Consider the following 12,561-nt stretch of genomic DNA (forward strand, 5'->3'; position numbering starts at 1 on the left):
GGGAGGGTAGGCGCAAGGTTACTATCACAATAGCAGCTGACTTACCTGCTTTTTCCTCTTGAAGCCAGCACTGACTGATGGGCTTTGCTCTAGTCTTTCTGGTTCCACAGTAAGACCCTGGGATGGGAGCTAGTGAGGGGCTGGGGCTTGGAAAGGTCAGTACTGACCAGAGTTCACACACCATCAGGCCCAAGCAGGGACTGCATGTGTAGCTGCCATTTCTGAGGTTGAGCTCTGCCTTCAGTAACCATTTGCTGCCTTGCCTCCTCCCTTTGTGCTAACACCAAATAGGTGACCAGGTGGAACCTCATTCAGAGGATATACCTTTTTTTTTGTCTCTAAGATTAACTTTTCTCCTTTTATTGGAGCAGAGGTGAAAGGAAAGAGAAATTACTTAATTCTTTAAAAAGAACGGTGAAAAGAAAGAAAGAAGAACAGAGATTGGGATGGGCGAGAGGAGATGCCGAGGAGGCCAGGGAAGAACGTGCCTGTCTGACAGCAGGACTGGGACCCAGCTTTCGCGGTAGACTGCAGCCCTGTTTCCCAGCACCTCTGTCCACCACTGACCCCTTTGGGGGCCTGAGACCACCACCCCACCCCCACATGAAGTTTTCTCCCCTTTTTGGTCCTTCAGTCCATTGTAACCCTGTGTTGGCCCACACACACTACATGTTGGCTTTTTAGTCCAGTTACTTGCTTTCCAATTCCTTGTTAGCACAAAGCCTAGAACATAGTAGCTACTTGTGTGTTGTAGAATCAGAAGACTGATGCAACGCTAACGTTTCCATCTTACAAAAGCTGAACTAGAGCTTGGAGAAAGAATCTGTACCACCCCCTAACCCCTGTAAGTCCAGGAGCCCTGCCTTCGGAGTGTTTCTCATTAAGGCTGTGGCTCACTGAGGCTTGGCTGCTCTTAAGCCTGGCCCTGCCCTGAGCACAGCTAACAGTTGTCTGCTCTGGTTTCCGAGGGGTTTGTAGTCTGCTCACTATCGTCCCCAGCTGTTTGTTTTTCCTCTAGGCTCTGAATTCATGAAGCTCTGGGTGGCAGAGTTAGGGTTTCGTGAGCATCATTAAGTGTCCTTGCTGTCTTGAGTGCTCTCCAGGGTAAAGCCTTCCAGGGGGCCTTTGGCTCAGATGCAAGAGAACTGCCCGAGCTGGCTTATTCTCCAGCGGGCTGTAGGGCTGTGCACTGCCCTCTCCAGGGGTGCAGATTTCCTGTACCTGTCCAGGAGCACAGTGCTGAGGCTGTCCCCAGAGCCAGCCCCATTTCTAGAGGGGAAGGGAAGCAATTTGTTCAAGTTTAACTAGTGGATGTGAAGTAGTAGAGCTAGGGCTCATCATAGTTTTCTGACACTTAAGTCTATAATAGTCTCTCCTTCCTAGGAACCTCCAGTATGTTCAGAAGTTCTCATATCTTGATTCTGGTTGGTTTCAGGGGTGTCTGAGTGCATCATCATGGGGATCCCGATGAACATTGGAACCGGACTCTTCAAACTGCTCCACAAGGCCAACAGGGACCCAAACCCTCCCAGGAGGCCTCTGATTTTTGACACCAACGAATTCCACATCCCCCTTGTTACATAGTCCAAAGGAAGAGGGAACCATTTTTGACGTTGGTTCTTTGCCCTGTCTGCAGTTGACATGAAGAGCTTTGTGCTCCTTGGGACTGAGGCCCGGATGTCCCCACCTGTGCCAGCAGTTAGAGAAGGCCCCTGGCATCCTTGGAAGAGGCTCCTCCTAATAGGATGAGCTTACACTGGTGACTTTGCACCACACTATTTGGGAGAGTTGTGGGTTTTATTATTTGTAGACAGCCCTGCCCACCCTGCCTCCCTGGACTTACAGGAAGGCACAGCCAGGTGTCATTGCCCATCCCACCTCACTGCATCCCACTCACCAGCTCCCTGAGGTGTCTTCATACCTTAGAGCCACCTCTAAGCCCCACACAGGCCAGAGCACGCTGTGGCTTTTCCATTTCTTAGGCATGCTGGAATCTCTCAGTGTAGCACATTTGTGTAAATATTGTTACTCTCTTTATTTATTCTATTTGAGGGATTTGGGATTTTTGTTACTTTTATTTTAGTTTTGAAACCAAGCAGCAATAGAAACCAAGAAAGCCAGCATTGAAGAGTCACTGGAAAAACTGGTTAAGCCAATGGGACTGGCTGGGATTTGTAATGGAGCCGAGACTTCCACACAGCTCTGAAACATCTTCTGTAGGCGCCGCGGACTACCCTGCTGTTTTCATCTACCTCAGACCCCCATGCAGGGGCTCTGCCCTGTGATAAGAGCCAAATCCATTCTTTCTTCCTGGTCTGTAGAAGCCTTACTGAAGTTGAGGGTCTGCTGAGGTGGGGATAAGGTGGCTTTTTGTAGAATTACACTTACTTTCTTTGGACAATCCCTATTTGGTTCTTGGATCTGTATTAGTGTGAGTGCTTTTTCCTCCCATGCTACTGTGATTCTGAATTAGGAATTCTTGACCTGAGTTATTTTTGGCCAGTGCTCAAGTTTAAAATTCTCTTAAAATTTGTAGTCTGGCCATGTGGCCTTCCTGCATCCACAAGGTGGACCCACAAACTTCTCTCAGGATTTCAGTGATGTGAAAAAATGCCATTTTTCTCATATTCAGCCTCCTGTATCTTTGAGTTAAGCTAGCCTGGTTCACAATGGAGGATTAAGTTTATTAACAAATGCTGATTCGGGATTTGTACTTATGAGAGCCTGGCTTCTCCCATTTAGCCTAGGAAGAGCCGTAGGGAATATTGCCCAATCGCCTTCCTGAAAACTTGGGAGATCAGCCATAGGCCTGATCAAATCCAGGAGTGCCACAGTGAAGGGAGGGTGGAATTGAGCAGTAGGCAGGAATTCCAGCCCCCACTTTCCTCTGTACGTGACACCCACTTGGAATACAGGAGAGGTCATGGCCACAGTGTGTAACAGGTGCTTGCTTGGGTCCTGAGGATTGATTGTGTGATTATGATGGGTGCACATTATGTGACACTCGGAATGAGGCCAGCCTTGGAACAGAATAGTTATATAAAACAATGCGTCCCCAGTGGGATGGGATGTGTCCTGAGAGTGCTGGTCCTGCTGGTACAGCCATTGCTGCTAGGACCACAGCAGCAGCACTGACAGTAAACCCCACTGTCTGTGCCCCACTATGTCCTATGGCTGGGTGTTCACCTTCTCACTAATGTCATCATCTGCCTGCACTGGCATTGGGATTTATACCAGCATAGAGCTCAAAGACCAGCTCAAGCCAGGCAGTGGCTCACACCTGTAATCCCAGCACTTGGGAGGCTGAGGCAGGAGGAGCACCTGCCCAGGAGTTTGGGACCATCCTAAGCAACACAGTGAGAGCCCTGTCATTACTTAAATAGAAAAATTAGTAGGTGTGGTGGCACATACCTATAGTCCCAGCTACTCAGGAGGCTGAAGCAAGAGGATTGTTTGAACCCAGGAGTTTGAGGTTGGAGTGAGTGAAGATCACAACACTGCACTAAAAAAAGCTCAGTGGAAGGGTAACATTTTGCTCAGCAGACTTGTCTGGAAGAAGTAACACACTTAAATTCATTCTCATCCATGAACAATTACATATTTCTGAGTAGTGGTTGGTCTGTTCAGTCCTTTGCCATTTTTGCATCTTATATGCAAGGGGGATTAAAATAGTTACTGACTCAGTTACAGCCCCCTGCTTTGAGGGTGGGAGAGACATAATGGAGTCTCTCAGCATCTGTCAGTTAAATTAACAGTTCCCTGTTTCTATTTCAGTGTTTATCCATGTGTATTCACACTGAATCATGTCTGATTGAACCTGACACTGTATAATGATTATTTCTTGAATTTTTCCTGTCTCTTGGCAGACCTTTTTATTTTGCCACCAAAACTTAAAAGAGGAAGAGCTTGCTGTGCATAAAACCATAGTAGAGCAGACTTTGTGGTTGTGTAGGATTCGTGTGAACTCTAACTCCTAGAATAAGAAGTATCCCCTGCCATGGGCTCACCTTTCTGAATGCCTGAGGTCAACTGTGAGTGCCCTGCTCATCCCCACCCCTGTGACTTAGATGTGGTATAGCTAATTCAGCCCCAGGAGTTGATGCTGAAAGATCCTCAAAGCCTGCACGCTGGAAGCATCATCTGGTCAGAATCGGGTATCTATATTCACTGTTCTTCACTCATTCATTCAAGGAAGATTTAGGGCTACATCTAGGCACTATTCTAGGTATTAGGAGTGCAGCGGTAAACACAAGTAAATCAGATATTACTACACGTAAAAAGATTCTTCAGCAGAAGAGGGTGGAGCAAAGAGGTTCAGGATGAAATCTGGCAAAAAACCTGGCCAGCACACTCGTGTAAAAGCTGCCAATTCCAGCCAGGCAAGGTGGCACACACCTGTAATCCCAGTACTCTGGGAGGCCGAGGTGGGTGGATTGCCTGAGATCACAGGTTCAAGACCAGCCTGAGGCAGAATGAGACCTCATTCTAAAAATAGCCAGGCATTTTGGCGGATGCCTGTGGTCCCAGCTACTTGGGAGGCTGAGACAAGAGAATCACTTGAGCCCAAGAGTTTGAGGTTGCTATGAGCTGTGGTGCCACAGCACTCTACCAAGGATGAGAAGTGAGTATAAGGGTCTTTAATGACCCTAATTTGGCCCCCTTCCCTTGAGCTTGGGTTCTAAAGGGTGCCCTGAGCAGAGGACACCAGCTCACAGTCACTGGGAACGGATACTTCCATCCTCAGCCCACTTCCACCCTACTCCAGTGCTCTAGGCTCTCCTGCATGAATGGAGCTTACCTGATCAGGGTCATCTAGTTAAGAGCCTGTGTTCTAATCCCAACTCTTCCCCTTAACTACTTGGTGATATTGAATGAATGACTTTACTTTGCCTTACTTAGCTCATTTATAAGATAGGAATCCTATGTAGTGGTGCCTAACTCATAAGGTTATTATGAGGTTTAAACATGATTATGCATGTAATCAATACCTGGCACAGAGTATACATTACAAGGTCTTATGATTAAGTTTGCGAACTTGTCACCATGTGCTTGCATTGGCAGCACTGTACAAACAACTTGGCAAGGTTTTGTAAACTTGGTATATCAGCGTCTCAGAGCTGAGTTCATGTTGACATGTGGCACGGTCTTGCTGAGTTGTGTCCAGTTACTGTTGCATGTTTTTGTGCGTTATCGTGAGAATATTGGGGAGCTTGAATTTGAGCAGTGAACAAACGTTAAAGTTCCTATTAACCTTGGCAAGAGTGGAAGTGAAATTAGAGACATGTTACTCCAAGTTTATGTGAAGAAAACAGCAGTGTACAAATGAATTAAATGGTTTTCTGAGGGGAAAAGAAAGTGTCACTGATGAAAAGAGGTCAGGACAGGCAGTAACAAGCAGAACTGATTGGAAATATTGTGGAAATTCATTGAAAATACATCAGAGGGTGGCACCTGTGGCTCAGTGAGTAGGACTCTGGCACCATATACCAAGGGTGGAGGATTTGAACCCAGCCCTGGCCAAACTGCAACAACAAAAAAAACAGGCGTTGTGGTGGGCGCCTGTAGTCCCAGCTACTCGGGAGGCTGAAGCAAGAGAATCGCCAAAGTTGTATAGTTGTATAAATTGTAATAGTTGTATATTTTAGTCAATATACAACTATTGGACCACCATCCCTACTTACATAATCTGGACCCTTGTGACTATTTTCTTTAAACAAAGATAAAGGAAATACTGAAAGTAAGGGCATTCTGATATCATTTGGGACATCGAGGATAATATGACAACATATTTGATGGCCATTCCAGAAAAAGAGTTCCAAAATTGCTTTGAAGGGTGTACTAGATACTGGCATCGGTGCATAGTTTCCCAAGGGGAGTACTTCTAAGGTAAATGTGCTGAAACTAAACAATGAGGTATGTAGCACTTTTTCTAGGATTAGTTCATGAACTTAATTGTCAGACCTTGTAAATGTTTCCAGTTATACTGACCATTACTGTTTACTGAAAACATGGTGTATGAAATCACTACTAAAAATCAGTCCTCTGAGACTGAGCACAGTAGCACACACCTGTAATCCTAGCACCCTGGGAGGCCAAGGCAGGAGGATTGCTGAGCTTAGGAGTTTGAGACCAGCCTGAGCAAGAGTGAGACCCTGTCTCCACAAAAAAATAGAAAAACTAGCTGGGCATTGTGGCGGGCATCTGTAGTCCCAGCTACTCGGGAGGCTGAGGCAAGAGGATCACTTTAGCCCAGGAGTCTGAGGTTGCTATGACTTAGGCTGATGCAGAGCAACAGACTATCTCAAAAAAAGAAAAATATCAATTCTCTGGCTCTTTTTAATTCACCCAGAGAGATCTGTGCTTTGTGGCCTTGGAGATCCAGCCTTCCTAGACATAACGTCTACCCCACTGTCTACACAATCAGTAGATCCTGGAAAGTATGTTTTTAGTTTTTTTAAGCTGTTCAATTGATGACACATTTTTTATTATAGAAAAATTAGGCCAGGCGTGGTGGCTCACACCTGTAATCCTAGCACTCTGGGAGGGCAATGCAGGTGGATTGCCCTGAGCTCAGAGGTTTGAGACCAGCCTGAGCCAGGCCGGAGTAAGACCCCCAGCTCTACCAAAAACAAAAAAGCAGGGATCGTGACAGGCACCTGTAGCCCCAGCTACTTGGGAGGCTGAGGCAAGAGAATCGCTTAAGCCCAAGAGTTTGAGGTTGCTTGAGCTATGACACCAGAGCACTCTACTGAGGGCCACAAAGTGAGACCCTGTTTCAATAAAAAAATAAAAGAAAAATTCAAACGAAGATAATTGAAAGCCAAAAAAACTTCAAACTAAGATGATTGAAAGCAAAATTAAAAAAAAAAATTAGTGGGGCACCTGTAGTCCCAGCTTTTTGGGAGACTGAGGCAGGAGGATCGCTTAAACCCAGGAGTTTGAAGTTGCTGTGAGCTAGGCTGACACCTTAGCACTCTAACCTGGGTGACAGAGTGTGACTCTAAAATTATTATTTTTTTTTTTTGAGACAGAGCTTCAAGCTGTCACCCTGGGAAGAGGGCCATGGCGTCACAGCTCACAGCAACCTCCAACTCTTAGGCTTAAGCAATTCTCTTGCCTCAGCCTCACAAGTAGCTGGGACTACAGGTGCTTCCCACAACGCCCGGCTATTATTTTGGGTGAAGTTGTTTGACAGACCCGGGCTGGAGTCAAACCAGCTAGCTCTGGTGTATGTGGCTGACTCCCTAGCCACTTAAGGTACAGGCACTGAGCCTTAAGCAATTCTTTTGCCTCAGCCACTCAAGTAGCTGGAACTACAGGTGCCCACCACAACGGCCTGCTTTTTTTTTTTTTTTTTTGGTTGTAGTTGTTGTTTGGCAGGCCTAGGGCAGGACTCGAACCCCAACTCTGGTGTATGTGGCTGGCACCTTAGCCACTTGAGCCACAAGCACCGAACCAGCAAAGACTGTATTAAGAAACCAGTAATAGGCCAGGCATATTCCTCATGCCTGTAACCCTAGCACTCTGGGAGGCCAAAGCGAGTTGATTGCTTGAGCTCACGAGTTTGAGACCAGCCTGAGCAAAAGCAAGACCCCATCTCTACTAAAAATAGAAAAACTTAGGCAGGAGGATCACTTGAGCTCTAGTAGGAGGTTGCTGTGAGCTATGATGCCATGGCATTTTACCCAGGACAACAGCTTGAGGCTCTGTCTCAAAAATAAAAGAAAAAGAAAACTGGGCAGTGCCTGTGGCTCAGTGAGTAGGGTGCTGGTCCCACATACTGAGGGTGGCAGGTTCAAACCCAGCCCCGGCCAAAATGCAACAACAAAAAAATAGCTGGGCATTATGGTGGGCGCCTGTAGTCCCAGCTACTCAGGAGGCTGAGGCAAGAGAATAGGGTAAGCCCAAGAGCTGGAGGTTGCCGTAAGCTGTGACAGCATAGCACTCTACTGAGGGGGACAAAGTGAGACTCTGTCTCTAAAAAAAAAGAAAAAGAAACCAGTAATAATGGTTGCCTTTGGGGACAGAAACTGAGTGACTGAGGACAGAGATAGGAAGTGACTTATTTTTCACTCTGTGTTCTATTGTACCTTTCTGATTTTGTACCTTCTGAAGGTCTTGCCAATTTTGTTTTAAGAGACAGGATCTCTTTATGTTCAGGCTGAACTTGAAATCCCAGGCTCAAGCAGTCCTCCCACCTCAGCTTCCCAGGTAGCTGGAACTACAGGCTGGTGACACACCATGTTGGAGCAAATCTTGTTCTGGAAAGTACTTAAGTGTTCTGAAACTAGTTGAGTGGTCCCTTCCAAGTGATAGCAGAACTAGTAGGCATCATATTCAGAAGGGTACTGTTATCAGATAGGACAAGATGACAAAAAATACAAGTTAATATAGCTGTTGGGCGGCGCCTGTGGCTCAGTCGGTAAGGCGCCAGCCCCATATACCGAGGGTGACGGGTTCAAACCCGGCCCCTTCGAACTGCAACAAAAAAAAAAATAGCCGGGCAATATGGCAGGCGCCTGTAGTCCCAGCTACTCGGGAGGCTGAGGCAAGAGAATCGCTTAAGCCCAGGAGTTGGAGGTTGCTGTGAGCCGTGTGACGCCACAGCACTCTACCGAGGGCGATAAAGTGAGACTCTGTCTCTACAAAAAAAAAAAAACCATAGCTGTAAATACATAAGATTTTCTGGCTGGACACACCTGTAATCATAGCATTCTGGGAGGCCAAGGTGGGAGGATCCCTTGAGTTCGAAACCAACCTGAGCAAGAGTGAGACCCTGTCTCTACTAAAAACAGAAAAATTAGCCAGCATGGTGGCAGACACCAATATTTCCAACTACATGGGAGGCTCAGCCACAGCTGGAGGATTGCCCAAGCCTGGGAGTTTGAGGTTGCTGTGAGCCATAGCTCAGACACCACTGTACTCTAGCCCGGATGATAGTGAGACCCCGTCTCAAAAAAAAAAAAAAAAAGATTTTTTTTTTTCCTAACATAAAAAGCCCATAGTAGACATTCCAGGGCTGATATGACAGTTTTACGAAGTTGTCAGGGAGGAGCACAGACCCCTCCCAGCCTGCACTCCACCACCCTTTGGGTGTGACTCCATCTTGGTTCCTCCTGGACCAAGGTGGCTGCTCTAGCGCCAGGCATTCCAGCCAGGAGATGGGGAAAAGAGAGGCAAAGCACTTCCCTTTAAGGAAAGTTCCCAAAAGTTACTTGACACTTGTGTTTACATCCCCTCAGCCAGAACTTACGTAGCCAAACCCAGCTCCAGGGAGGCTGGAAAATGTTTGGACTCTGATGGCCATGTGCCTAGCTAAAAATAGGGGCCTCTGCTCACAAAGAATCATGGGCAGGGCAGACAGGAAGTAGGGAATGATCATATCTCAGCTTCTGATGAATCAGGACTTTTTTTTTTTTTTTGACTTGACAAAGGTTGGATAGAATATCACCCAAAGTCCCTCAGAACTGGGATGCTGCCAGGGTCAGGTGAAACCAAAGAAACCCTGGCCCTTCACTCTCCCCTTCCCTTTCTTGCAAATTTTATGCCTGAGTTATGGTGAGGTTTTTGCTTTTGTTTCAACTGATGTTTAAATTAGATCATGATCCCTTAGCAGGCTGTCCAAAATGTTTCTGGGCTGATGGAAAATGTGACTGTCAAACATTCATTCAAGGCTTGGCACCTATAGCTCAAGCAGCTAAGGCGCCAGCCACATATACCGGAGCTGGTAGGTTCGAATGCAGCCCGGGCCCGCCAAACAACGACAGCTACAACCAAAAAATGGCCAGGCGTTGTGGCAGGCACCTGTAGGCCCAGCTACCTGGGAGGCTGAGGCAAGGGAATTGCTTGAGCCCTGGAGTTTGAGGTTGCTGTGAGCTGTGACGCCATGGCACTCTACCCAGGGCAACAGCTTGAGGCTCTGTCTCAAAAAAAAAAAAAAAAAAAAAAAAAAGCATTCATTCAACTAATAAGACTGTTTTCTACCTACCTATGTCCTGGCCTCAATGCCAGCTCTTGGGTATAGAACAGTGTTTTTCAACCTTTTTTATCTCACGGCGCACTGGAACCTATAGTTAAACTTCCACCACACACTCAATTATGTTGATCAAAAAAAGAGTAAAAAAAAAAAAGAATATACTTACTTTGAACTCCTTTTTTTTTTGAGACAGAGTCTCATTTTTTGCCCTCAGTAGAGTGCTGTAGCATCATAGCTCACAGCAACTTCAGACTCTTGGGCTTGTGTGATCTTCATGCCTCAACTTTCTGACTAAGCCTGGACTACAGGTGTATGCCACTACCCCCACAAATTTCTCTATTTTTAGTGAGATGGGGTCTTGCTGTTGTTCAGGCTGTTCTTGAACTCCTGAGCTCAGGCAATCCACCTGGCATGGCCTCCCAGAGTGCTAGGAATACAGGCATGAGCCACCACACCTGGTACTTTGAACTTCTTTTGAAAATAATTAAGGGGGGCAACGCCTGTGGCTCAGTGAGTAGGGCGCCAGACCCGTATACTGAGAGTGGTGGGTTCAAACCCAGCCCCGGCCAAACTGCAACAGAAAAATAGCCAGGCATTGTGGTGGGTGCCTGTAGTCTCAGTTGCTCTGGAGGCTGAGGCAGGAGAATCGCCTAAGCCCAGGAGTTGGATGTTGCTGTGAGCTGTGATGCCACAGCACTCTACTGAGGGCGATAAAGTGAAAAAAGGAAAGAAAAGAATTAATGGTCTTTAAAAACTTTCAGGCTGGTGCAATGGCTCACTCCTGTAATACTAGCACTTTGGGAGGCCTAGATGGGCAGATTGTTTGAGCTAGGGAGTTCAAGCCCACCCTGAGTAAGAGCAAGATCCCATTTCTAAAAATAGCCAGGCAGGCTCGGTGCCTGTAGCACAGTGGTTATACCGCCAGCCACCTACACTGAGGCTGGTGGGTTCCTAACTGGCCTGGACCTGCTAGACAACAGTGACAACTGCAACAAAAAATAGCCCATTGTGGCGGTTGCCTGTAGTCCCAGCTACTTGGGAGGCCAAGGCAAGAGAATCGCTTAAGCCCAAGAGTTGGAGGTTGCTGTGAGCTGTGACGCCATGGCAGTCTACCAAGGGCAACATAGTGAGACTCTGTCTCAAAAATAAATAAATAATAAATACATACATAAATAAAAATAGCTGGGCATTGTGGGAGGCACCTGTAGTCCCAGCTAGTTGAGAGGCTGAGAGCAGAGAATCATTTGAGCCCAGGAATTTGAGGTTGCTGTGAGCTATGACACCATGGCCCTCTGCCGAGGGCAATATAACAAGACTCTGTCTCAAAAGAATATTTTTTTTGCAGCATAGCAGTAGAAAATCACTGGTATAGAGCAATGAACAAAATTTTGCCATAGCCTCTTTCCTTATACTATGTCACTGTCCAACAGTAATACAATGTAAGTCACATAGGTAATTTTAAATCTAGTAGCCACATAAAAAAGAAAAGAAACAGAAGTTCATTTTAGCAGTATATATATATATATATATATATATATTTTTTTTTTTTTTTTTTTTTTTTGTAGAGACAGAGTCTCACTTTATGGCCCTTGGTAGAGTGCCGTGGCCTCACACAGCTCACAGCAACCTCCAACTCCTGGGCTTAAGCGATTCAGCCTCCCAAGTAGCTGGAACTACAGGAGCCCGCCACAACGCCCAGCTATTTTTTGGTTGCAGTTTGGCCGGGGCCGGGTTTGAACCCACCACCCTCGGTATATGGGGCTGGTGCCTTACCAACTGAGCCACAGGCGCCGCCCTAGCAGTATATTTTATTTTATGCAACATATCTAAACTATCATTTTAACATTAATTTATATAAAAATTATTAATGAAGTATCTTAGACTCTCTCTCTCTTTTTTTTTTTTTTTTGAGACAGGATCTTGTTCTGTTGCCCAGGCTGGAGTGCAATGGCATCATCATAGCTCACTACAGCCTTGAACTCCTGAGCTCTGGCCTCAAGTGATCATGCCACTGTGCCCACGTCACTTTTTTTTTGAGACAGAATCTCACTATGTTGCCCTCAGTAGAGTGCTGCAGCTTCACAGCTCACAGCAACCTCCAACTTTTGGGCTTAAGTGATTCTCTTGCCTTAGCCTCCCAAGTAGCTGGGACTACAGGCGCCCACCACAGCGCCCAGCTATTTTCTCGTTGCAGTTGTCCTTGTTGTTTAGCTGGCCCAGGCCAGGCTCGAACCCGCCAACCTCAGTGCATGTGGCTGGTGCCATAACCACTGTGCTACGGGTGCCCAGCCCATTTTTTATTTTTTTTTAAGGGATGGGGTCTCACTATGTTACCCAGGCTGGTCTCAAGTGATCCTCCTGCCTCAGCTTTCAAAGTGTAAGGATTTGTAGACATGAGCCACAATACCTGGCTTACTCTTGTTTTTATAATAGGTTTTTAAAATCCAGTGTATGTTTCATACTTAATAGCACATCTCTAACCAAACTGGAAGCCCCATCTGCCTCCCATCTGGGGCCCCTGGGGTGCAGTAGGAGGCTGTGGTCAAGCCTTATTCTGTATTGGGGACTGAGAGTGTGGGGAGGGA

The 12,561-nt window shown here is 46.5% G+C and overlaps 1 protein-coding gene across 2 annotated transcripts in view; it reads left to right on the top strand.

Moving 5' to 3' along the window:
- POLR3A (RNA polymerase III subunit A) overlaps positions 1-2,403 on the top strand; it is a 57,227-nt gene extending 54,824 nt beyond the window's left edge. For both annotated transcript variants that reach the window (XM_053586200.1, XM_053586202.1), the window contains one exon: positions 1,436-2,403. In XM_053586200.1, coding sequence (XP_053442175.1) covers positions 1,436-1,584 — 149 coding nt within the window. In that variant the 3' untranslated portion in view covers positions 1,585-2,403. The remainder of the gene's footprint in view (positions 1-1,435) is intronic.
- The last annotated feature ends 10,158 nt before the right edge of the window (positions 2,404-12,561 follow it).

This window comes from Nycticebus coucang, chromosome 3 (assembly GCF_027406575.1).
Source record: "Nycticebus coucang isolate mNycCou1 chromosome 3, mNycCou1.pri, whole genome shotgun sequence".
NCBI classification, from domain to species: Eukaryota; Metazoa; Chordata; class Mammalia; order Primates; family Lorisidae; genus Nycticebus; species Nycticebus coucang.